The 26,560-nt window shown below is 48.0% G+C and overlaps 1 protein-coding gene across 3 annotated transcripts in view; it reads left to right on the top strand.

Annotated features, from left to right (window-relative positions):
- Positions 1-25,835, top strand: part of SLAMF9 (SLAM family member 9) — a 33,102-nt gene extending 7,267 nt beyond the window's left edge. Inside the window, exons 1-5 of one of the 3 annotated variants that reach the window (XM_055402497.2) lie at positions 17,838-17,971; positions 18,658-18,999; positions 24,018-24,293; positions 24,670-24,895; positions 25,115-25,835. In XM_055402497.2, the coding sequence (XP_055258472.2) occupies positions 17,926-17,971; positions 18,658-18,999; positions 24,018-24,293; positions 24,670-24,875 (870 nt within the window). In that variant the 5' untranslated portion in view covers positions 17,838-17,925 and the 3' untranslated portion in view covers positions 24,876-24,895; positions 25,115-25,835. Of the gene's footprint in view, positions 1-17,837; positions 17,972-18,657; positions 19,000-24,017; positions 24,294-24,669 lie in introns of those variants that run through there. The other 2 variants (XM_055402494.2, XM_055402498.2) reach the window with 2 other exon arrangements.
- The last annotated feature ends 725 nt before the right edge of the window (positions 25,836-26,560 follow it).

Genomic DNA, 26,560 nt, shown 5'->3' with positions numbered 1-26,560 from the left:
CAGTATTTGCATATTAAAGAAGAACTTGGAGGAAAGTAGTGACAATCAAAAAAGGAATCAGTGGACTTTCATGTTGGGGGTGGGGTCTGAGAGAGGGGCTTCTCTAAAACAACTGAAACTTTACCACCTAGGGAGGCTCCTACTGCTCCTGATTTGTAACCAATATGACAGCTGTCTCCTACCACATTGATTGTGCAAGGATTTCTACTCAACAGTCACACTAAGTAACAGCCACAAACTCGGAAAACCAAACAAGACCAAACAGAAGTTGATAAAAGGAAACGATACTGACAGCATTGATGAGATGTATTTAATTACATTCAAGGCTCAGGTAGTGGCCTCAGGATAAATAAGCATAAGTGAATCCTCTGTTCCATAAAACCAAAAGGAATCTGTATTTTCACATAGTCAAATGAAGTTTTTTCTGGGGTCAGCTTGGAAAAAAGATGGATTGGAGTAAGAGAAACTCCCTTTCCTACAAGCGGAGAGAGCCAGTCGCTGCTTGATCTACATCTTCATAATCGCTGAGGTTGGGTCTGCAACAAGAATCTTACAGTGCAGAGGTGGGGGCCAGGCCGGCAACTGGGCCACAGGCCTGAGCTTCTTTCTGCTTTTGAGGTTCACCTTCTCTTGGGGCCTCTCTTTGGCTGCCACTCCCGGTGTTCACCACACTGAGTTTTGGAGAGCTCTGTTTCCTCTTCAACACGTGGCTAAGCTGGGCTGAAACCTTAAGACAAGAATTTACTAGAAACCAGGGTAAGTAAAGGGCTTCCCTGATATCTTAGACAGTAAAGAATCCACCTGCAATGCAGGAGACCTGGGTTTGATCCCTGGATTGGGAAGATCCCCTGGAAAAGGTGATGGCTACCCATTCCAGTATTCTTGCCTGTAAAATCCCACGGACAGAGAAACCTGGTGGGCTATAGTCCATGGGGTGGCAAAGAGTCAGACACAACTGGCAACTAACACTTTTACTTTCTTTTCAGGATAAGTAAAAGGGAAACTTAAAAAGTACCAAGAATCTGTCTTGTAAGATATAATTTAGGCATTTTTAGCTGCCTCCCTTCTTAGTTCCTGGCCTGTGTGGATGCCATCCTAGCATCTGTCACCTGGGTGACTATGAACATCCGTTAATCTCCTTCAAGTTGGAACCAGGCTCCTAACAGATGAGAAGTCCTTTCTGCCTGTTGAGATCCACCTCATCAGATCTGATGTCCTGTATGAAGATACACATTTATTCTCATAACAGACCCCAAAATCACTTCTCCTTTCTAAAGTCTCCACCGCTACCTCAAGTCTTATCCTGCTTGCCACTTCTTAGAGGACAGGTTGTCAAGTCCCGTCTGACTCCTCGCCTCATTCCTTCTGAAGTAGGGAAGACGGGGAGTGGGGAGAGATTCACCACACCCTTTGCTCCATGGAGACCCTAAAGCCAGGACAACCAGGTGCTGTACAGAAATGTTCCTACGACGCATCTCAGGAAACATAGCTGCACGCATGCTCAGGTGCTTAGTCGTGCCTGACTCTTTGTGAACCTGTGGGCTGTAGTCCGCCACCTGGGAAGCCATAACCAGTTAGGGATGGCACAGTGGTGGGAGCTGGCACTTTCCAAATATGTGTAGGGAGAGGGAGTAAGGGGGCTCACTCACCCCTCAGGACCCACCATTCCCATGTTGAATCTCTTTTGTCAGGAAGTCCTTACTGTCAAGTCTAACCCCCATCACTTTTCTCCACTGCAAAGCCCTGTGATAGAAAGTTTGGTGCATCCTTAGTTTCACGTCCCTGTTGTTTTTGTATATATGGCGGTGTTCGCATCCCCTTCTGATAACCCTGGGTGGAAATGTCCGAGGGGAAAGCCGTCTGACTGAGGTTGCTACGGCCACTGATTCTAGATCAGTCGGTAAGGCTGAGCTGGTACTTGTGTGCCATACGTCAAAGCAGGGAGGTGTCAGGGTCTCTTCCCTCCTGCGAATGGCCTTGAACCTCCCCCTTCTCTGAGAGCCCAGTGACAAACATCTGTGCCTAGGCACATCCAGCTTTTCCCTCTCAGCCACTCTATCCCATTCACCCCAGGCCTCTCCAACTGAAGTCCTTCCAGTCCTTCCAGCTGGAGCTGTGAGTGGTTCTCCTGGCGGCTCAGTGGACAGGACACAATAGATGTTTCCAATAACTGAAGAGAGAAAGACGCCAGAACCAGATTCTTGCAATCAACCCTTCTTTGTGTCTCTGAGTGGAGACTGTGTCTGCTGATATTGCGTGTCTCCCAGCTTCACCTGGGACCTCGGCCTGTAACTCCAGGGCCACAGGCTTGCCTCTGCTTTGGGTCTCTCCTGTCTCCTGCTGCCAGCAAGAATGCAAGCTTGTCATCAGCTGTCAGTCTGCTCATCTACCCATCCCGCTCTGCCTAAGCTGGGGTTGCCCGGATTCTCGATCTCACAGTCTGATCCTTGCCTCTTTCCAGCATCCTCCCTGTTCACCTGGTGACTCAGCACAGGATCTTCATTCAGCTGCAGCAAGTGGATCTCTGCTCAGGCAATTCAGGTGGGAGGGATTTATGGGAGGATGGAAAAGCGGAAATAAAGGTTAGAATCTTTTGTTTTACTTCAGTTCAGTTCAGTCGCTCAGTCGTGTCCAACTCTTTGCGACCCCATGAATCACAGCACGCCAGGCCTCCCTGTCCATCACCAATTCCCGGAGTTCACTCAAAGTCATGTCCATCGAGTCGGTGATGCCATCCAGACATCTCATTCTCTGTCATCCCCTTCTCCTTCTGCCCCCAGTCCCTCCCAGCAACAGAGTCTTTTCCAGTGAGTCAACTCATCGCATGAGGTGGCCAAAGTATTGGAGTTTCAGCTTTAGCATCAGTCCCTCCAATGAACACCCAGGATTGATCTCCTTTAGAATGGACTGGTTGGATCTCCTTGCAGTCCAAGGGACTCTCAAAAGTCTTCTCCAACACCTCAGTTCAAAATCATCAATTCTTCGGCAATCAGCTTTCTTCACAGTCCAACTCTCACATCCATACATGACCACTGGAAAAACCATAGCCTTGACTAGATGGACCTTGGTCGGCAAAGTAATGTCTCTGCTTTTTAATATGCTATCTAGGTTGGTCATAACTTTCCTTCCAAGGAGTAAGCGTCTTTTAATTTCATGGCTGCAATCAGCATCCGCAGTGATTTTGGAGCCCACAAAAATAAAGTCTGACACTGTTTCCACTGTTACCCCATCTATTTCCCATGAAGTGATGGGACCAGATGCCATGATCTTAGTTTTCTGAATATTGAGTTTTCAGCTAGCTTTTTCACTCCCTTCTTTCACTTTCATCAAGAGTCTTTTTAGTTTCTCTTCACTTTCTGCCATAAGGGTGGTGTCATCTGCACATCTGAGGTTATTGATATTTCTCCCGGCAATCTTGATGCCAGCTTGGGCTTCTTCCAGCCCAGCGTTCCTCATGATGTACTCTGCATATAAGTTAAATAAGCAAGGTGAAAATATACAGCCTTGACGTACTCCTTTTCCTATTTGGAACCAGTCTGTTGTTCCGTGTACAGTTCTGACTGTTGCTTCCTGACCTGCATACAGGTTTCTCAATAGGCAGGTCAGGTGGTCTGGTATTCCCATCTCTTTCAGAATTTTCCACAGTTTATTGTGATCCACACAGTCAAAGGCTTTGGCATAGTCAATGAGGCAGAAATAGATGTTTTTCTGGAACTCTCTTGCTTTCTCCATGATCCAGCGGATGTTGGCAATTTGATCTCTGGTTCCTCTGCCTTTTCTAAAACCTGCTTGAACATCTGGGAGTTCACGGTTCACATATTGCTGAAGCCTGGCTTGGAGAATTTTGAGCATGACTTTACTAGCGTGTGAGATGAGTGCAATTGTGCGGTGGTTTGAGCATTCTTTGGCATTGCCTTTCTTTGGGATTGGAATGAAGACTGACCTTTTCCAGTCCTGTGGCCACTGCTGAGTTTCCAAATGTGCTGGCATATTGAGTGCAGCACTTTCACAGCATCATCTTTCAAGATTTGAAATAGCTCCACTGGAATTCCATCACCTCCACTAGCTTTGTTCGTAGTGATGCTTTCTAAGGCCCACTTGACTTCACATTCCAAGATGTCTGGCTCTAGGTCAGTGATCACATTATCGTGACTATCTTGGTCATGTAGATCTTTTTTGTACAGTTCTTCTGTGTATTCTTGCCACCTCTTCTTAATATCTTCTGCTTCTGTTAGGTCCATACCATTTCTGTCCTTTATCGAGCCCATCTTTGCATAAAATATTCCCTTGGAATCTCTTACTTAGCCTTTTGTTAAAACAGGTTGGCACTTCCCAGGCAGTCCAATGGTTAAGACTCTGCACTTCCACTGCAGGGGGTTCTCATTCAATCCCTGGTTTGGGAACTAACATCCCGTATGCCTCGCAGCTATAAATAAATAAAATAAATCTTTTAAAAATGTGAATGTGGTAAAAGCATTAGAAAATGTTTACAAAGAACAAAGAAGCACATTGTGAAAACTGTTTTTTCCCAACCCTCGTCCATGAGTTACCCAGTCTACCCTCTCTAAAGATCTTATATGCCTACATAAACTTATAGATGTGTGAAGTGAATATGTACATCTTTTTATATCTGTATCTATACAAGTAGAGGTACATTGTCCACAAAGATCCACATGTTGTTTTTAATTTTCTTTCACTAAGACTTTGTCCTGGGGCTCATTCCATTTGGTATTTATGGACTGACCTCTTCCTCATGGCTGCCTTGTATTTCACTACCCGGCTGGGCCATGATTGTTTAACTGGGGTCCCCATTAATAAACCATTTCGTTGTTTTTCACTCTTTTGCTGTGTTATATACACACACATGTGTTTGTGTGTGTCTATATATATTTAGCTTTCTAGATTCTACCTCCTTAACATAACTCTGCCTCCTAGGAGCCGAGGAGAGAGACTTCAGGCTTTAGTGGTATGAGGTAGCCCTTGAGGGTGGCGGGGTTCAGAAACAGAGCCCTCCCTCCAGAGGCAGGAGCTGGAGTCCCAGGTGCTGATGGGCTCTAGAGACCCACAGGAAGCCCCACAACCTCAGCTTGGCCCCCATTTCTCCCCGGGCCTGCTGATGCCCTCTCCCCAGGACTGGCTGCACTGCCTTCTCCCCCTTGTTGCTGGGGTGGACTGCCACATGGTCTGCATGTCTCCCTGCAAAGGGGACCTTGTGGCCACATGGCCTGGATGTATTTCAGGAAACACAGGTCTCCTCTTTCTGGGACTCCCCAGAGTAACAGGGGAGAAATGGCAGCTGCTTTGCCCAGTGCTGCCTGAAGGCTTGTGAGAGTGGCTTTGAGACCCTGGACTCTCAATGCCAACTGTGACCTTGATTCGGTATCCTTCCCAAACAGTTCTGCAAAGCTGCCAGAACCCCTGCCTTTTACTGCATATGTGCTCATCTTAGCCTGCTCTGCCCGGAGGAGATGGCACCAGTCTGAACCCACCTCCATCTCATCAGCACTCCCTTGCCTGCTCTGGCCTCAGAGGGCATTGTCTCTCTTCCTCTCACTCAGGGTAGAGCAGCAACGCTGGCTCCCTCTTCCAGTCCTGGGAACCATGAGGAGCATGACCAGCCCTTGGAAGGGCTCAGGCTGTGGGCTCCAGTCCCTGCTGGGGACCCTCACCTTGATTTATTCCTGTGGTGTTATTGTCAGTAGGGGACTGTACTCAGGAGTCTGGTCATGTTTGGATCAATTCAATTTGATTGGTTGATTCATTCCTTCTTTCCTTGCTGGAAAAATGAATTTAACACACTGTCATGGAGAATTAACTTTCCCAAAGAGATGTCTGGCCTTTGCTATTGGCTACTGGGAAACAATCTTTGGACTTTAGAAAATCAGGTCTGATAAGCATGTCTTTGTTTGCATGGAGCCCTTGGCCACCAGACTGTCTAACAGTGTGATCTATGATGAGGGCTTTGAGCCATGCAGTATCATTTCTCTCCCTTAACTTTTGGAAGGACTAGAAACTGAAGGTCAGCCATGAGGGCTGTATGTCATCAAGCCACCAGAAAAATGGCACCAAGGTCTGGGTGAGCTTCTCTGTGAGTAATGTCACATACTGATGCCAAGAGCATAGCACTGTCCTAGGATTCCACAGGGAGAGGACCTGTTTGGAACTTTTCCTGGGCCTCGGCACGTCCCTGCTAGGCTGATTTTCACCTATGAGTATGAAAGCTCTCAGTGTGCTCGGTGAGTCCCTTTAGCAAGTCACTGAAGCTGAGAGTGGTTTGGGGAACCTCTGAAATGTGCAGTCGGTGTGAGAAGGGAGGCTGGTCTTGGTCTTGTGTTCTAACTGTGTGCTTGACTAAACTCTCACACGTGTTTTACAAAATGCATTCAACGTGGCAAGATGAGACATTAAACAGTTGGGAAAATGAGATTAGAAGAAAGCAGGGTAGGAAGATAAGCTGGTGCCAGGAACAACGATGGGATCCAAATTGCATGCTTCATGTTCTATCCTGGCCATGAGAGGCCACCCAAGTGGCTCTCTGCTCTCACAGCAGCAACTCCAAGAGGGCAGTGAGGTCAGCTCTACAGTTCCAAGACTATTCAGGGAAACAGCCCTGGGCCCTGCCATTCCCGACGCTGGGAGACATTTTTCTCAAGATGACGCTGTGTGCTAATAGTGAACAGTGTCTTTAGCAACAGATAGCCCCGTGTGCCAGGGCTTCCCCAGTGGCTCAGCGGGAAAGAATCTTCCTGCAATGCAGACTCGGGTTTGATCTCTGGGTGGGGAAGATCCCCTGGAGAAGGAAAGGGCAATCTACTCCAGTATTCTTGGCCTGGGAAATCTCGTGGACAAAGGAGCCTGCATGGCTACAGTCCAAAGAGTTGCAAAAGAGTCAGACACAACTGAGCAACTAAACAACAAGCCCCATTTGCCATAGCCCCATTGAATATTCCTGCTTTATAACAAATGTCCACACAGGCCACTGGCCTTGCAGTGGGTCCATATATAATGTGGCTGGGGGTTCAGTTTTCTGATCATCCCACTTAACTGGGGTTAGTAATTCTCAGTGGGGGCAAAATCCCTTTAGTCCCACTTTGAGGACCTCTGTCAAAGCAAATCAGGCTTATTTATAGGAGCATATGGTATCCTTTTGTGTTTTCAAGGCTCCAAGTTGGGCGATAAACACTATTTTAAAGGATTTTGAGTAGAAGACACTTTTTTTTAAAAAAGAAAGTCTTTTCTTCCCCACAGAATATCTTTTCATAAGTCAAATAGATAAGTAAGTAGGTGAAATTCCAACCATCCTGTTTGAAATGTGTTAGAAGTTCTGAGTGCTTCCCTGGTGGCTCAGATGGTAAAGAATCTGCCTGCAGTGCACGAGACCGGGGTTCAATCCTTGGGTCAGGAAGACACCCTGGAGGAGGGAATGGCTATTCCACCTGCTCACTCTGTCCCATTTCTTTGCCCATCTGCCACCCCTGAGCAAAGGAACTCCATAGAACCCTCAGGGCTCCAAGGAGTTGCCTTGGGGTTTAAACTGAGAGAGGCTCCGTCCTCCAGCCTCCACGAGAGTAGTGCACCTTTACCTGTTTCATGTATTGAGTTTCTCGGAATATTTCCTCTGAGGAAGGGGTTGTGTGGATATTTCTGCTGCTGCTGCTGCTGCTGTGTCACTTCAGTCGTGTCCGACTCTGTGTGACCCCATAGACAGAAGCCCACCAGGGTCCCCTGTCCCTGGGATTCTCCAGGCAAGAGTACTGGAGTGGGGTGCCATTGCCTTCTCCGGTGGATATTTCTAAAGTTCACAAACCACTGTTCTGAAGGAAGGGCTGGATTGCATAGCTGTTAGGGAACACCTCACCAGATGAGCTTTAGAAAAGCTGAGAGTTAGGGACAGGACTCCTTGTCCCTGCACTGGGAGCCACCAGTCTGGCCACCCCGGTGTCAGACCTGTCAACCCAAGACAGTTCTCTCCGCGGCTCTTCCCCCACCCGCAGAGCGGCTTCCAGCAGTGCTTACTCCTAGTTCTCTAGTTCCCCTTCTCTGTCACTATTTCCTGTTCTCGCTGATTGAGGGGATCCCCGAGGCCTTCCCCAGCTCCTCAGCCATTTCCCCAGATTGGGAGAAAATGTCTCCATTCTTGGTGTTCTGCCACCAGGCTGTTTCCCCTCAGAGGAAGGAAAGCTCTCAGATCCCAGAGATCCTGTGGCACAATCCCGTGGCTGAAATTCAAGCCATCTTCAGTGCTGTGAGGTCAAGACTTCAGCCAGCCCCTCTCTCCCCTGGGAAGAGTGAACCCTGGCAGCGGATTTGACTGTGAGGTGTCAAGAAACAGTTATAAGAGATAAACTCTTTGAGGGAATTTGATAGGGAAAGGGAGGTTTTCCTGTTGAAAGCATTTTATATCTGATAGAGGAAGACCTGCAGCCCTCATCAAGAAAAACATCTTGGGCTTTCCTGGTGTTCTCGTGGTTAAGAATCTGCCTGTCAGTGCAGGGGACACGGGTTTGGTCCCAGGTCAGGGATGATTCCACATGCCAATGGGCAACTCAGCCTGTGTGCCACAACTACTGAAGTTCAAGTGCCCCAGAGCCCATGCTCTGCAACAAGAGGGGCCACCACCGTGAACAGCCCTTTTACCCCGCTTGCTACGAGAGAAAGCCCAAGCCACAGCAGAGAAAGACCCGCACAGCCAAAAATAAAGAAATAAAAATTAAAACAGAAAGAGCAGCTACTGTGTGTGGTGGGAAGTGGTGTTGGTAGCCACGGAAAAGGAGAAGATGAGACTGCTTTCTGAGTTTCAAAAGTGTTGTCACTTAAGTCACTACTTAGTGGATCAGAGATGAGACGTGCAGATTATTCCAAAGAAACAAATGATCAGATGAAAGTATTTACCTTCTTAGAGAAGTGAGATGCATTTTTCTAAGAAAAACGTGCTCTGGAGGACTCTCCTTGTGACTCACTGCAGGGAGAGTCACGAAAGTAAACCCCGACAGGGCCACCTGAGTTTTGTTTAGAAAACGTCAGCTGGACAGCAGTGGAGGAGGAGCTCGCTACAGAGATGGATGCAGCAGGTTGTCACCGAACATTTTATTTTTAGGTTTTTAAAAACTTTTCATTTTGAGGTATTCTTCTAGACTTACAGATTTACAGAGTGCCTGTGTAGCCTCCATGCAGCGTCCCCTAACTAACCTTAGTCCTTCACATGAGTGATGCACATTTGTCACCAAATTCTTGCATCATGGCCCATCTCCTATATTCTTTTCTTTTTGTTGGGTTCTTTAAAAAAAGAATTAATTGATTAATTAATTTGGCTGTTCTGGATCTTCGTTGTGGCACACAGGATCTTTCATTGTGGCTTGTGAGATCTAGTTCCCTGACTCAGGGATCAAACCTGGGCCCCCTGCATTAGAAGCAGGGAGTCTTAACTGCTGGACCACCAGGGAGATCCCTCATCTCTTGTCTTCTAACGCCTTGCTCCCCAGGGCTGCCTCCTGCTCACAGATCCTCAGACTGACCTTGCACAGGGAGGAAATGTCAGGGCAGTGCAACTGAAACTGATCTATTTGATCAGAACACCTTCAGTGAAGTATATTTCTTGCCTCCCCTGCCCCTGGGGGCCCCTTGTGCGTCACTTTATCCTGTTTCGCTTTCCCTCGCAGTACGTTATCACTTGGCGTTGCTGTGTATTTGTGTGTCGTGCACGTGCCACCCAGAACTAGGAGGCAAATTCCATGTCTCCTGCTCACGGCTGTGGTCCACATCTAGTGCCTGGTACTTTGTTGGAACTTCCTAAATAGTTGTAGGTTGAGTGGCTCATTTTATACATCAGTTGATGACCGTTCTGATAAGATGAGGCAACCTCCCAGATTCTGATCATCGCTTGCACATCGATGAACCGGAGTCTGGAGCCTGCAGTCTGCAGAGCCAACCCCGATCAGTGCTGAATTTGCTGAGAAAAGTATCACTCATTCTGTGCAGAGCTGCCTGGGCGTCCAGCTGGCATCCGTCAGGCCATCCCCCTCAGTTCCCCTCGGGCTCTCTCTGAGCGCCTCCAGCCTCAAATACAAGTTAACAATAACAAATGAATACAAATACTAATTAATAATGACACCAGCAATACTAACATTCACCGAGGGTTTTCCGTGTTGGGACATCGCAGACAGAGTTCAGTTACATCCAAAATTAATTTCGTCAGGTAAAGTCCTGCCCCCAAGGCTCCAGGAGACCTGGGTTTCAGCTTCAACTGTGTGGCCGCGCAGAAGTTCCTCCACCAGTCAGTCGTTCTGTTTTGTTTTTTAAACAAGAGGTTGGACAAGATTAGTAGATTGTGAACTTTTTTCTTTCCTGTTTTCAAGCAAGTTCTGCATCAGTATGCCCGCGTGTCGAGGAGTAAATGTGGATGGGCGTCTCCGGCCTGGGCCCGCTTCCCTCTTCTGTCCTGGACACAGAGCTTCCCAGTTCCCAGGGAGACTCCCAGGGGGACAGGTCCCAAGCCCCCAGAGTTGTCTCATGTTCTAGGCAGCCCAGCCCCAGAGGGCAGCGTTTCATGGCTCTACTCAGGGGGAAAGAAACCTTTTGTAATTGGAGACAAAGGCAGCTCTGGCTGGGGAGCTTCCTCTCCGTTTCAGTGAAGCAGAAGAGCAGGCAGCGTGGGGCACTCTCAGACTGTAGCACGCAGCGGACTCCCCTGAGGACCTGGAAAAGCCGGCGGATTTGCAGCCATCACTCCCTCCCGACCCAATCCTGAGTCCCTGGATCTGGAGTGGGGGCCCAGGGTATCCGCATTGTAAACAGCCCTCTGCTTGATTCTAATGCAGAAGATGCAAAACCTACACAGTGAGAATGATAAGCATGAGGGGAAGCAGAACATATGGCAGGGAGTTGATTTTAAGAAAGGCGGACACGTGGTGCTGAAAAGGCAAGTTGAGGGAAGGGTGTGTGTACGGAGGAACCACTCAGGGATTTGGGTGTTCAAGGGACTCAGCCCAGCATGCTGCGTCTCTCTGTACATAATGAGCAGGCAGGTGGCATGGAAAACACTGAGCTGGGCTGAACCTGCCAGCAGCAATGCCCTCTGTATCCTCAGACCAGGGCCTGATTTATGCTGCTGGGGAACAGTCTCAGATCAACCTATTCACGTGTCTTATGTTAGAAACTTTCTCTGTATTATTCTCTTCAACAGACACAGACCCGGGGCCAGTACGAAGAGGCTGCAATTCTTCACGATTCCCAAGTCCACCATCTCAACACTTAACCTTTAGTCAGAACCACAGCACACACTCTTTGAGCTCTCGCTGTGTGCCGGTCTGTGCTGAGGGCTTTCCAGACATCATCTCACCTCATTGTCACAACTGCCCCACAAAGCAGACGTTGTGTGGATCCCATTCTGCAGATGAAGTTTCCAACACAAGCAGCCTGGTTCCAGATGTGTTCTCATTTCCCCCACTACTTTCCCACCCCACTACTTTCCCCCAGATCTTTAGGGAAACTTGGTGACTAGAAAAGCTAAGGGTGGCCTTGAGCTCTTAAAGGTTAGCTATTTCACTATGATTCTTTTCTTAAGATTTTGCTCCTGTTTTAGAGTAATCACATAATTTACCCTACAAAGCAGGATACTTTCTAAGAGTGAAAACGGACATGATTAATAATTAGCCCAGGATAGCAGACTTAAACTCGGGCTGTCCCAAGAAACCTGGACATAGAGTCACTGCATCCATTTCAAACTGTCTTGCCATTGACACAGACATTTCAACCTTCAGTTTCAGCAGATAACTTGGCCTCTGTCAGCCAAAAACTGGTGCTTGCCAAGGGCATTTATCTCTGCGGAGACTGACCCCTGTGCTGCTGCAGCTGCTGAAGTTTGACACTCCCTGAACGGAGTTCACAGTGGGGAACGAGGCACTTTGTGCTCCAGGGAAACTGGTGGAACAGGCCTTTAGATATTTTCAGGAACTGATTTCATGATCCCAATCCTTGCATCTCCTCATAGGTAGAAAATCATTAAATCCCTTCATGATGACACCAGCTTCTTGTGACTAGCAGAAAACCTTTTGTAAAATGAGTGCTTGATTGCATTGAACTCTCCCTTCACCAAATCTTGTATATTGACCTTCCCCCACTACCTCTTTGGAGACTTTCTCAGAGCTCTCTGGGGTGCTGTTTCCCGGGCTACAGCCCTCATGCGTGTGTGCTAAGTTGCTTCAGTTGTGTGACTCTTTTCGACCCTATGGATTGTAACCCGCCAGGCCCCTCTGTCCATGGGATTCTCCAGGCAAGAATACTGGAGTGAGTTGCTGTGCCCTCCTCCAGGGGATCTTTCCGACCCAGGGATTGAACCTGCTTCTCATGTCTTCTGCATGGGCAGGCAGGCTCTTTACTACTGGGAAACCCTCAACCCTCATTTTAGTCCAAGTAAAACTTAACTCTCAACACTCACGTGGTGCATCTCTTTTAGCTGACACCTTCACTTTACAGAGAAAATTGAAACCGCCAGACAGGACTCCCCTTCACTCCTTGCCACAGACAAATCTACCTGCGTCTCTGATCACCTTTTCTTAGTGTAAAGAAGGCCCATTTTGCAGTCTAAGGCTGGTTCTTTTCTCTGGGCTCTGAATCCCAGTTCCCTGTCATATTCTGGGGGCGGTGGGGGCAGCCTAGCTCCATGGACCAACTCCTTTCTTTTCTGCAGCTCCACTTCCCACTTTCTTCTCTTCTCAGCATTTAAATACATTCATATCTCTCCCATTAAAAAAAAAAGTCAATAGCATAAACAACAAGGTCCTACTGTACAGCACAGGAAACATTCAATATCCTTGGTAAACCATAATGGAAGAGAACATGAAAAAGAATGCACGTATAGCATAACTGAATCACTTTGCTGTACAGCAGACAATAACACAACACTGTAAGTCAACTATAGCAATGAAGTTTTCCCTCTACCCTCTGGAAGTTTCACCTCCAGCCCTTATTTCTCCTCCCTGTCAAAGTAAGCTTTTTGAGAGAATATGATTTCTAAGCTCTTGAGTGGTCTCCGAAGTTCTCTGGGGAGCTGTCTCCAGGGTGCCTCCGTAGCCCCTTCTTGGCTCTTTGCCACCTCACCCTTGGCCCCACCTGGGCAGGATGCTCGTGTGCTCTGCTGTCTCCCACCCCAGGGATGCTGCCCAGGCTGGTCCCTCATAAGGGACACTCCTTTCTCCTCTGTGCCACAGTGGCTCCTCTGGCTATCCTTCAACAATTTTCGGGCTGTTGTGCTTCTCTCCAGCCACCTTCAAATGAATAATCACTCTTTTAACCCTGACATTTAAAACCATCGCTGACTCAATGGACATGAGTCTGAGCAAACTCTGGGAGACAGTGAAGGACAGGGAAGCCTGGAGTGCTGCAGTTCATGGGGTCGCAAAGAGTCAGACATGACTTAGTGACTGAACAGCAACAACAACAAATTTTAAAAGGTAAATATTGTATCAAGCACACAGGCAGCTCCCTTGATGGAATGGAAGACATGTGTAGGTCTCAATGTGCTTTGCTGTGAGAGGAAATTCATCTGCTAATGGCTCTGCTGTGTGGGTCCTAGTCTTTCCAGATCTGATGAGAGAATGCCTGATCAGGGGTTTGACCCTTTATTATCCCCCGTCCTGTCATCAGAGCAGGATCAGCCTTTCAACAGCCCATGTTTTCCCAAGGCTGTTACATCAGGGGAATTGGGATGGGAGGCTTATTTCTCATTAGCTTATTTCCTCTAAAGACCCAGGCAGAGGAGACAGGGCATTTAAGTTTAACTGGCTCAACTACGTTATCATATATAAGAGTATAACAACCTAGGTTCAACCAAAACGGGATCTTTGGCAAGAACTTGGGAGTGGAAGAATCAGGAACATGAGATGGGGAAGGGAGAAAAGCCCATAAAGTTTGTGTTCATGGTTGGTTATTGCTGTGGGCTGAAAAACCCTGAAGAACAAGCCTCAGGATTATCCCATGGAAGGGTGAGGAGGCTGGGGCATTTACTCGTCAACTGAGTGTTCCACTGACTCCAGGGGTTACCTCTGGGGTCTGTGCACTCCCCTGCACTTCTTGGCTGCATTGCACCTGGGCTGATGCAATTCTACTGCTGCAGAGAAAACCCTGAAACAGAAAAGCAAAGGTACAGACTTCAGGGTGGAGGGCATAGTCCTGGAACTGTCCACCACTGTGCTGCAGAAATCAGCTGGGTCAAAGACTGCAGTAAGGGGATCCTCTGTGTTAGCTGGAATTCTCTCTGCCGTGGTTCACTGAGGTGTCCCTGGGACAGGAATGGAGAGATGAAAGGCAACATGGGGGGACTTCCCTCTGTGAAATTTACAGCCAGAATGAAGGAGAAGTTTCTGGGTCACCGCCCTCAGAAACTCCCTCATCCATGGAGAGAGGGAGCTCAGAAAGAGGTTTCCTTTTTTTCTATTTTATTATTATTATTGCTGCACCACAAGGCTTGTGGGATCTTAGATCCCCAACCAGGGATGGAACCTCTGCCCTCTGCGTTGGAAGTGCAGAGTCCTAATTACTGGACCGCCAGGGAGTGCCAGAAAGAGATTTCTTTAGAAATAACTTTTCATTGTCATTCCCCATCTCACGGGCTTCTCCGACGGCTCAGTAGTAAAGAATCTGCCTGCCAGTGTAGGAACTGCTGGAGACGTGGGTTTGATCCCTGGGTGGGAAAGATCCTCTGGAGGAGGAAATGGCAATTCACTCCAGTATTCTTGCTGGGATAATCTCATGGACAGAGGAACCTGGTGGCTCACAGTCCACGGGTTGCAAAGAGTCAGACACGACTGAGTGACTGAGCATGCACACAGCCCAGCTTATCCCCCAAAGGACAGACGATGTTATGTCTGACCACTAGCCAAAGGAGGGATCTTCAGGGAAAGGACACCGAGAGCTTTGACAAGCGTGCCTGCAGGTGAGAGTCCAAGGGGACCGGAGCTTCAGTCAGGCTTTGGAGAATTAAAACCGACTGTGGAGTGAGATGGGACTCCCACGAGGCAGCCAGGAGGGTGGTTCTGTGCTGTAGATCTCAGAATCTGTCAGGGCTAGGCACGTTTTGGTGGGCAACTGAGGACCACCTATGAGACACAGCCCGCTGCTTGGTCGGCCTGAGTGCCATACAGTGGGGACAGTTGAAGGGGCTATGGGTGGAGATGAGATGCACAACCAGATGTCCAGGGGCTGTGGAAAGACCTTCAAAGGATGACTCAGAATAGAGACACATCCTTCCTGGGTCAAGAATAGAGAGAAGGAACCAGCAGAAGTGTGTAGAAACCCACAAAACTGCTCCTCAATGGAGTCCTTCTTAACCATCTGCCAGACCCACAAAGCCAAAGACACTCAGCCGGTGAGAACGATTCCTGCCCACCCTCCCCTCCCTGCCCACCCTCCTGGAGATGGGGAACATGAATGGAGGGGACAAGTTGAGGAGAGCAAAGAGAGGGGGAAACTGAGCAGAGAGCAGGGTTTCTCCCACTCTCCTGTGTAAGCTTTCAGCATGAAACAGACATAAGCCAGGGCAAGGGGAGACTGCTCAATTCTATGTAGGTTTGGAATTTTGTATATTACATGGGAAAGAAGTTCTCACTTCTGAACTGAGGGCAGAAAACCAAAGCCGAGGTTCTCATCTGTCACAGGGGAAGACCACCCCACTGAGTAAGACTGAAGAGGCAGTGAGAGATGGAAATGGAGCTGTATTTGGGTCGCAATCCATGAGCCAGAATGAAAAATCAGACTTCTGGAGCACTTGAAAATCATATTTGGAGAAAGGCTTTCTCCACACTGAACTTGGAGGGCTTAGTGAGGGTGGGCTGGGGGCGGGAGGAAGTGATGGAAATTATTTCTCTCTTCTCAATAAGTATAATGTACCATTTATGGAGACAGGTTTAATCACTCTGCCCATAGTCACCTTTTGTCTGATCAGCATATTCACTGCAGTGGCCATGAAGGTGCCCCTGAATCTCCTTTGAAGAGGGAACTCGCTGTGGCTTCAAGGGGTGCAGTTAGCTGGCAGCCTCCAGCTGCAGCACTTGCAGGACCCACGAGAGGCCCATGCACTTCCTGGGTGGCCCCAGCCAATGGGTGTGCACAGTGAGGACGCGGGAGCTCCCCTCCAGGGCGCACTGCCGAGTCAGTGAGACTGTCTGCTCAGCATCACGGTCCCAGGCTCTCCTTGCTCATTTCTGCTTCCTTCCACTTGTATCTTTTGTGTTCCCCTCACCCTCCCTCGCCTACACAGATTAAACCTCTTTTACTCCTAACTCCATCATCCGCTTCTCAGAGAACCTAACTCATATACTCATCTTTCCAACTGAATTTTTTTCTTCTTTGCTTTACTACTATTCTTAAGTGAGATTATGTTAAAAACGTTTTCATATTCAGACTGAGACCTGATCTACCTTTTCAAAACACCCCAACCCCCAAGATTTGATAATTATATAAATTGAACTTTAAGAACTGTCTACTTCATTCTTGTCTTCCCTTAGCAGATCTTACTCATCCTTGAGGTCTTAGCTTAAATATAATTTCGCCTCGAAAGCTTTTCCCCAACCCTCCTGACTTCAACCTTGCTAAATCCCTTTGTCACAGGTCCCCTCAATTTCCCTTTGGTAAGACTCATCAAACTTTCAGTTACTTGGCTGTGGTCAGTTGTTGGCCTCTGCTATCCATAAAGCCATGATCTAAAATTCTTGGTCACTGCTAATCACCCAGCACTTAGGGCAGTGCCAGGGCCATAGAAGCTACTCAATAAATACCTAACTGAGTGTCAAATCTGATAATGTAAGGTATGGGATGTTGGCACATATATGCCTCTAATTGTGCCCTTCATCTTGAGGGCATCACTCTTGCTCCTGATTACAGCAGGACTCACAGAATTGAGTACTAGAAGAAACTTAAAGATTATCCTATCTGAGCAACCATGGATGTCAGACATGTTGTAGAACATCCAGCAATCCAAGATTGTCCAATCTGAGTTTGAATACGAGGGACAGAAATTACCTTCAAAGGCTACCAATTGTGTCCTGAACAGCTCTGATCGTCAGATTTCCTAGAGCTTTAGTTCATTTCATATTCTCACAGAATGATTTAATATTTTTTGATAATATTGACAACATAGATAGGCTTTCTGGTCTAAACTGAGTGTTAGTCACCCAGTCGTGTTTAACCCTTTGCAACCCCATGGAACTGGGGGTCGGGGGAAGGAGTCAAAATCTCTCTTCCTATGAATAGTCTCTCAAATGGGAACCTAGCTAACTTGAAATAGAAAGACTTCCTTCATTCATACATGCCAAAAATATCAGTTGGGTGCTAAATGTGTCTCGCATGGGAACCAGCATCAGTAGGACATAGAGAGATGTCCCAAAATATGGAGTCTGCCTGGGGAGATAAAGATGTTTATAAGATCGAATGATCACAGCAACATAGGAACTGCCAAGGGAGATCTGAGGCAGAGCATCCTGGGAGCCAAATGACAGGGTTGGATAGAAAGTGCTTGAAGAGCTTGGGGAAGGTGGTATGTCTGGGAAGCCTGGGAATACAGGGGGCAGGGATCTAGGAAGGGTTCATTTAGGAAGTGGGATTTCAGTTGAGTACTATAGACAGGAAACATGAGACAGTGGGGTAGGAAGGGTTCATTTAGGAAGGGGGATTTCAACTGAGTACTATGGACAGGAAACATGAGACAGTGGGTAAACCATCTTGCCAATCAGGCTCAAGAGAGATGTCTTCCCAAGATGGACAGGGAGGGGCTTAGCGAGATGGAGGAAGTTAGAGGGCAGCTAGCTGGGTGAGCCTCACTTCCCTCTCCCCAGGACTGTCACTCCGTCTCTAGCAGCATCCTGTCAGCTTGTCTTCCTTACAGGCTTCAGGGCTGACCAGGTCACGCCTCTCAGGACACAGGCTACTGACATGGCAGCACTTCCGTGGCTGCTCTTCCTCTTGCTGTCCCAGGAAGGTGAGACAGACTGCCAGCTCCAGAACAGGAGTATCTCATTTCCTCTCTGCTCCCGTTCTGCTGGGCCCTGGGCTCGCAAGTTGCCGCCTTTGGGACTGAGTCCTTCAGCTCTTCTGGAGAAAAGGGACTAGGGTGTGACTTTAGTGCAGGAGAAAGAGATGAGGAAACCTGTGGATATGGAAGGGGAGCAACCCCAAAGGCAGCAAATGGAGGAGGGAAATTTGGAGGGTGAGGTACAGATGGAAACCAAACCCTGGTAGGTGCTCGAGTCAGGTGCAGAGAAGAGGCCACTGGAGGATGAGATCGAGTGTGGGTCACAGAAACTACTCAGCCGAGACTGAGACCGCGGCCCCACCGCCAGTCTCAGCAGCCCAGAGACACCCCCTGGGCTGTCTCCATCCCTGTGAAGTTTTGTTTATTCACTTACTTACTTGGCAGTATGGAGTCTTAGCTGCAGCACACGGGATCTTCAATACGAGTCATGCAGACCTTTCGTTGGGGAGCACGAATTCTCTCATTGTGGCGATTGGGCTCAGTTTTTGTGGTGCTCAGGCTTAGTTGTTCCCCAGCATGTGGGATCTCAGTTCCCCAATCAGAGATTGAACCTGCATCCCCCGCACTGCAAGGCAGGTCCTTAACTGCTGGACCACCAGGGAAGTCCTAATCTTTTCTTTCTTTATCTGCAGCTGAAGGGTACTCTGGAGATGGTGCGGATCCTGAGGAAGTTGTTGGGATCCTTCACGAGTCCATCAGCCTCCCCCTGGAAATGCCATTTGATGAGGAGGTTGAGAACATCATCTGGTCCTCCCACATAAGGCTTGCCACTGTGGTGCCAGAGACAGAGGGACATCCGGCTACCATCATGGTGACCGACCCTCGCTATGAGGGCCGAGTAAACTTCCTGGAGCCCACCTACTCCCTCCACATCCAAAATCTGAGCTGGGAGGACTCAGGATCTTACCAAGCTCAAGTCAACCTGAGGACGTCCCAGGTCTCCACCATGCAGCAGTACAATCTACGCATCTATCGTGAGTTTACTGGGAACCATAGCGCTGCCTTTTCTGACTCTCCTGAGATTCCTACACAAAGGACCAAGGCTCTTAGGACTCGGGGTTACGGCTTGAGGGCCTGGGACTGGAAAGCATTCTGTCTCCAGTGTGTCTGACCTCAGTACTCAGATGCAGGCAAAGTGGCCTGGAGTAGCAAGGCCCTGGGCTCTGAGCTCTGAGCTCTGAGCTCTGAGCAGTGTCTGTGGATGTGTTGTGAAAGGGGTCAGGGGCTTTGCCTACAGATGTCTTAGGAAGCCTTTCTGTTCCTATGAGATTGTGCATCCTGGGCATGAATGCCACCTCCATATATTTTTTTTTTATTGGCTGCACTGGGTCTTCATGGTGGTGAGCGGCTGTTTCTCTTGTTGCAGAACAGGGGCTCTGGAACATGGGCTTAGTAGCTGTGGTGCCCTGGCTTAGTTGCCACGCGACATGTGGGATCTTAGTTCCCTAATCAGGGACCAAACTCAAGTCCCCAGCATTGGAAGGTGAATTCTTAACCACCGGACAACCAGGGAAGTCCTGCCACCTCCATTCCTAAGCCTTTTATCCTCCTGTTTGATTTGAGGGCTACTAATCAGGGTCTGAGTTAAATTCAGCCATTCCAGTCCATTTTAGTACACTGATTCCTAGAATGTCTATATTCACTCTTCCCATCTCCTGTTTGACCACTTCCAATTTGCCTTGATTCATGGACCTAACATTCCAGGTTCCTATGCAATATTGCCCTTTACAGCATTGGACCTTCCTTCTATCACCAGTCACATCCACAACTGGGTACTGTTTTTGCTTTGGCTCCATCCCTTCATTCTTTCTGGAGTTATTTCTCCACTGATCTCCTCTAGCATATTGGGCACCTACTGACCTGGGGAGTTCCTCTTTCAGTGTGCTGTCATTTTGCCTTTTCATACTGTTCATGGGGTTCTCAAGGCAAGAACACTGAAGTGGTTTGCCATTCCCTTCTCCAGTGGACCACATCTGTCAGACCTCTACACCATGACCCACCTGTCTTGGGTGGCCCCATACAGTATGGCTTAGTTTCATTGAGTTAGACAAAGCTGTGGTCCGTGTGATCAGATTGACTAGTTTTCTGTGGTTATGATTTCAGTGTGTCTGCCGTCTGATGCCCTCTCGCAATACCCACCGTCTTACTTGGTACTCAGATATGCAGATGACACCACCCTTATGGCAGAAAGTGAAGAGGACCTCAAAAGCTTCTTGATGAAAGTGAAAGAGGAGAGTGAAAAAGTTGGCTTGAAGCTCAACATTCAGAAAACAAAGATCATGGCATCTGGTCCCATCACTTCATGGGAAATAGATGGGGAAACAGTGGAAACAGTGTCAGACTTTATTTTTTGGGGCTCCAAAATCACTGCAGATGGTGATTGCAGCCATGAAATTAAAAGACGCTTACTCCTTGGAAGGAAAGTTATGACCAACCTAGATAGCATATTAAAAAGCAGAGACATTACTTTGCCAACAAAGGTCCGTCTAGTCAAGGCTATGGTTTTTCTCGTGGTCATGTATGGATGTGAGAGTTGGATGTGAAGAAAGTTATCGCCGAAGAATTAATGCTTTTGAACTGTGGTGTTGGAGAAGACTGTTGAGAGTCCCTTGGACTGCAAGGAGATCCAACCAGTCCATTCCAAAGGAGGTCAGTCCTGGGTGTTCATTGGAAGTTCAGTTCAGTTCAGTCACTCAGTCGTGTCCAACTCTTTGGGACCCCATGAATCACAGCACGCCAGGCCTCCCTGTCCATCACCAACTCCCGGAGTTCACTCAAACTCACGTCCATCGAGTCGGTGATGCCATCCAGCCATCTCATCCTCTGTCATCCCGTTCTCCTCCTGCCTTCAATCTTTCCCAGCATCAGAGTCTTTTCCAGTGAGTCACCTCTTCGCATGAGGTGGACAAAGTATTGGAGTTTCAGCTTTAGCATCAGTCCTTCCAATGAACACCCAGGATTGATCTCCTTTAGAATGGACTGGTTGGATCTCCTTGCAATCCAAGGGACTCTCAACAGTCTTCTCCAGCACCACAGTTCAAAAGCATCAATTCTTCGGCGATCAGCTTTCTTCACAGTCCAACTCTCACATCCATACATGACCACGGGAAAAACCATAGCCTTGACTAGACGGACCTTGGTCAGCAAAGTAATGTCTCTGCTTTTTAATACGCTGTCTAGGCTGGTCATAACTTTCCTTCCAAGGAGTAAGCGTCTTTTAATTTCATGGCTGCAGTCAGCATCCGCAGTGATTTTGGAGCCCAAAAAAATAAAGTCTGACACTGTTCCCACTGTTTGTCCATCTATTTCCCATGAAGTGATAGGACCAGATACCATGATCTTTGTTTTCTGAATGTTGAGCTTCAAGCCAACTTTTTCACTCTCTTCTTTCACTTTCATCAAGAGGTTTTTTAGTTCCTCTTCACTTTCTGCCATAAGGGTGGTGTCATCTGCATATCTGAGGTTATTGATATTTCTCCCTGCAATCTTGATTCCAGCTTGTGCTTCTTCCAGCCCAGTGTTCCTCATGATGTACTCTGCATATAAGTTAAATAAGCAGGGTGACAATATACAACCTTGACGTACTCCTTTTCCTATTTGGAACCAGTCTGTTGTTCCATGTCCAGTTCTAACTATTGCCTCCTGACCTGCATACAGGTTTCTCAAGAGGCAGTTCCGGTGGTCTGGTATTCCCATCTCTTTCAGAATGTTCCACAGTTTATTGTGATCCACACAGTCAAAGGCTTTGGCATAGTCAATGAAGCAGAAATAGATGTTTTTCTGGAACTCTCTTTCTCCATGATCCAGCGGATGTTGGCAATTTGATCTCTGGTTCCTCTGCCTTTTCTAAAACCTGCTTGAACATCTGGGAGTTCACGGTTCACATATTGCTGAAGCCTGGCTTGGAGAATTTTGAGCATGACTTTACTAGCATGTGAGATGAGTGCAATTGTGCAGTAGTTTGAGCATTCTTTGGCATTCCTTTTCTTTGGGGTTGGAATGAAAACTGACCTTTTCCAGTCCTGTGGCCACTGCTAAGTTTTCCAAATTTGCTGGCATATTGTGTGAAGCACTTTCACAGCATCATCTTTCAGGATTTGAAATAGCTCAACTGGAATTCCATCACCTCCACTAGCTTTGTTCGTAGCGATGCTTCCTAAGGCCCACTTGACTTCACATTCCAAGATGTCTGGCTATAGGTGCGTGATCACGCCATCGTGATTATCTTGGTCATGAAGATCTTTTTTGTCCAGTTCTTCTGTGTATTCTTGCCACCTCTTCTTAATATCTTCTGCTTCTGTTAGGTCCATACCATTTCTGTCCTTTATCAAGCCCATCTTTGCATGAAATGTTCCCATGGTATCTCTAGTTTTCTTGAAGAGATCTCTTGTTTTTCCTATTCTGTTGTTTTCCTCTATTTCTTTGCATTGATCGCTGAGGAAGGCTTTCTTATCTCTCCTTGCTATTCTTTGGAACTCTGCATTCAAATGGGTATGTCTTTCCTTTTCTCCTTTGCTTTTCGCTTCTCTTCTTTTCACAGCTATTTGTAAGGCCTCCTCAGACAGCCATTTTGCTTTTTTGCATTTCTTTTCCATGGGGAAGGTCGTGGTCCCTGTACAATGTCACGAACCTCTGTCCAGAGTTCATCAGGCACATTGTCTATCAGATCTAGTCCCTTAAATCTATTTCTCACTTCCACTGTATAATCATAAGGGATTTGATTTAGGCCGTATCTGAATGGTCTAGTGGTTTTCCCTACTTTCTTCAATTTAAGTCTGTATTTGGCAATAAGGAGTTCATGATCTGAGCCACAGTCAGCTCCTGGTCTTGTTTTTGCTAACTGTATAGAGCATCTCCATCTTTGGCTGCAAAGAATATAATCAATCTGATTTCGGTGTTGACCATCTGGTGATGTCCGTGTGCAGAGTCTTCTCTTGTGTTGTTGGAAGAGGGTGTTTGCTATGACCAGTGTGTTCTCTTGGCAAAACTCTATTAGCCTTTGCCCTGCTTCATTCCATGTTCCAAGGCCAAATTTGCCTGTCACTCCAGGTGTTTCTTGACTTCCTACTTTTGCATTCCAGTCCCCTATAATGGTCAACAAGAGTCCGAAATGCAGTACTTGGATGCAATCTCAAAAACGACAGAATGATCTCTGTTCGTTTCCAAGGCAAACCATTCAATATTACAGTAATCCAAGCCTATACCCCACCCAGTAACGCTGAAGAAGCCGAAGTTGAACGGTTCTGTGAAGACCTACAAGACCTTTTAGAACTAACACCCAAAAAAAGATGCTCATTGGAAGGACTGATGCTAAAGCTGAAACTCCAATACTTTGGCCACCTCAAGGGAAGAGTTGACTCACTGGAAAAGACTCTGATGCTGGGAGGGATTGGGGGCAGGAGGAGAAGGGGACGACAGAGAATGAGATGGCTGGATAGCATGACCGACTCGATGGACGTGAGTTTGAGTGAACTCCGGGAGTTGGTGATGGACAGGGAGGCCTGGCGTGCTGCAATTCATGGGGTCGCGAAGAGTCAGACACAACTGAGCGACTGAACTGAACTGAAATGAATCAGGGTCTCCTCTCTACTTGAACCCACATTTGCTCTTAATGCTTGTGACATTGACTGATATTCTACCTTGAATCGTGCATACACTGATTAAACTATAAGTGCCCTCAGGTGCCCTCAGGGTGATAATATTTTCTAGGATCAAAGAGGCAGGACAGAGTTTGGAGGAAGGTGGGGTGCAAAGGTAAGAGAAGGCAAGGCGTGAAGGGGAGGTCGAAGATGCCAACACAGCTCCGTCATCTTGGCAGCTGCCGTGGGAACCACAAGTTGGATGGTGGCTGGGTGCTGTTAGTTTGACTCCTTCCTTGTTTAGGTGAAGCAGGTCTCAGTGGGCAGCATCAGTACCCCAGTGTCAAAGAATTCAGGAAAACAGACCCAATCCCTGATTACTTAGAGGATCTTTGTGTTTCTCTTTCATCTAGGACGCCTGTCACAGCCTTACATGACAGTGAACTTTGGGATCCCTGGGGAAGAAGGTGCCTGTAATATGTCCCTGATATGCTCTGTAGAGAATGCGGGCCTGGACGTGACCTACACCTGGATCTCCTGGGAAGACGGCGCTGAAACAGCCCATGAAGGCTCCACCCTCAGAGCATTCTGGAGGCCTGGGGACAAGGCTGTCTCTTACAGCTGCAGGGCCAGCAACCCTGTCAGCAACATCACTTCCCGTCCCATCCAAGCTGGGTCCTTCTGTGCAGGTACCAGGGTCCCAGAAACAGCCCCTGAGCCACTGCAGGGTTTCAGGGTTACCATACCCTTCTCCTCAGGAGAGAATGTGGAATCCAGACCCTAACCCCTCCCTTAGAGCCTTGACCCCTCGATTGGGGAGGGGCCTCCCTTTTCCTTGTGCTCCCAGCTTGGAAGCTGGGAAGGTCCCTTCTAGGTTGAGATTACTCCCCAGATCACAACCTCTGAGATTCTGTGAATGGAATATACATCCCTGAGATACTTGCCAAGGAAAATCAACTGACAGTGAACTTGAGACCTCCTCTGTGGAATTTGGGACGGGTGTCTTCCCCTAAATCCAGACCTTCCCTCTGGTAATCCCCTCTCTCCTTGCCTTCTTTGTCCCAGATCCTGGCTACCCTTTGGAGAAAGCCTCCACTTCCTTCTGTCTTCTGGCCAAGGGATTGCTCATCCTCTTGCTTTTTGGAACTCTGGCTGTGGGCTTCTGGTTCCTCCGAGTCCAGACAAGAGGCAAAGCGCCGAGAATGAGAAAGCTCAAGAGAAACAGAATGAGGTTGAGAAAGAAGGGGCAGCCTGGCCCCAGCCTGAACTGACGGCCCCGGGGGCCCCTGTCGTGAGCACTGTTTCCTCTCAGCCCCAGGAAACCTTCCTCCTCCCCAGGCTCATCTCTTCCCAGGGAATCAACGGGTGGGCACCTCAAGAGCCATGCTCCCAGAGGGAAGATTGTCTGGCCATAAAGTCAAACTGGGTGACCCCACTCTGGAGGAGCTGTTTAGTCTTTCACTGGGTGTCTTTGGCAAAACTTGCTTTCCTGCCTTTCCTTCCCTTCTAGGTGCCACCCCCCTCCATGCCACATGCTTTCCACAACTGCCTTTGGAAAAGAAAGTGAGTCTAAAAGACCTCCTCACCATGCAGGGTTGGTATGTTATTATTCACGCCTAACCCATTCCCCACCAACACACATAACATTTACACTTCAATAAGAAGAGTGAGAGATTCTTTTTAATCTAAATGAAAGTGTGACTCCTGAATGGGAAATTTCAGGCACCAAGAACTCTGCATGAGAACGGTGTTATTCCCATTATTCCTGCCAGTTCTTCTGCTTTCATGCCCTCCTTACACCCTGGCTGATGAGGTCACTAAGCGTTCACTAGCTCACCCGACGTTAACCTGCCGACTGCCCTGCACAGGGAGCGTGAAGCACCCCAGTGCGGTCCTCCTCTGCTCTCGGTTGAGCCTGGCGACCTTTCCATTCTCTCCCTGATGCCAGTTTCTCTGGGCCTCTGGTGCCTGCCCCACAGAGATGGCAACTCAGTTGGATTAATAGCGTAGGTCTGGATACTTCCATGGTGATCCAGTGGCTAAGACTCCGTGTTCCCAGTGCAGGGGGCCCAGGTTTGATCCCTGGTCAGGGAACTCAGATGCCACATGCTGCAACTAAGAATTTGCAAGCTTCGTCGAAAGATCCGGCATTCTTCAATGAAGATCAAAGATCTCATCTAAGACCTGGTGCAACCAAATAATTCAATAAAATAAAAATAAATGTTTTAAAAAACGGCACAGGTCGAGACTCTTGACCTCTGTTTGTAATTGGTATTAGAGTCCTGTCTATTGCTTATCCATAGATTTCCATGTCTCACACCATCTCTCTGGACCGTTGTCCTGGGTTAATGCCTGCCCCCTGCACATATATTACCCTCCCCCTCCCCCTGCTCTTCTGGCAAAGACCTTTAATTTCATATTCTTGCTCTTTCCCAAGCCCAGTGATCAGTATGAACTCCTCACCCTCTGCTTAAGTCTTGGCCGTCCTCCCCAAAGCAGATCTTGTGAATGCTACTCAGTGTAGCTGTCGTGGCAGGGTACGGAGTGGGGGCTGAAATGGGAAGGGAACTGAAAGCCACTCATGCCACAAGACGTGCTGAGGGAGTGGGTGACCTGGCGGAGGGTGGTCTGGGGTACTGTAGTGTCACGGTCTTCGTAGACTGGGACCTGGAGACTGGAGTCGACGAGAAGGACGCAGGGGACCAAGTCTCGAGTGAAACAAGGGTACTTCATTTGCAGAAACGCATGCTTATATATCTTCAACAAAATGATGACTCACCCATTAAAAAGAATGAAATTCCACCAGTTGCAAAAAAACGGATAGTCCTTTAAGTAAAAGGTCACTGAAGGGAGTCACTGAAGGGAATCCAAGCAGGTGCTCTTTCCCACGATCTCAGTCCTGAGAACTGCGTGCAGCTCTGCTCGTTCCTGTGTCCCAGGAACTGATAAGGAACAG

The sequence above is a fragment of the Moschus berezovskii genome, chromosome 4 (genome assembly GCF_049115385.1).
Source record: "Moschus berezovskii isolate FMDL1 chromosome 4, NW_MosBer_1.0, whole genome shotgun sequence".
NCBI lineage: Eukaryota > Metazoa > Chordata > Mammalia > Artiodactyla > Moschidae > Moschus > Moschus berezovskii.
Note: the sequence above shows the minus strand (reverse complement) of the source record. Positions and strands in the feature narration are given on the sequence as shown.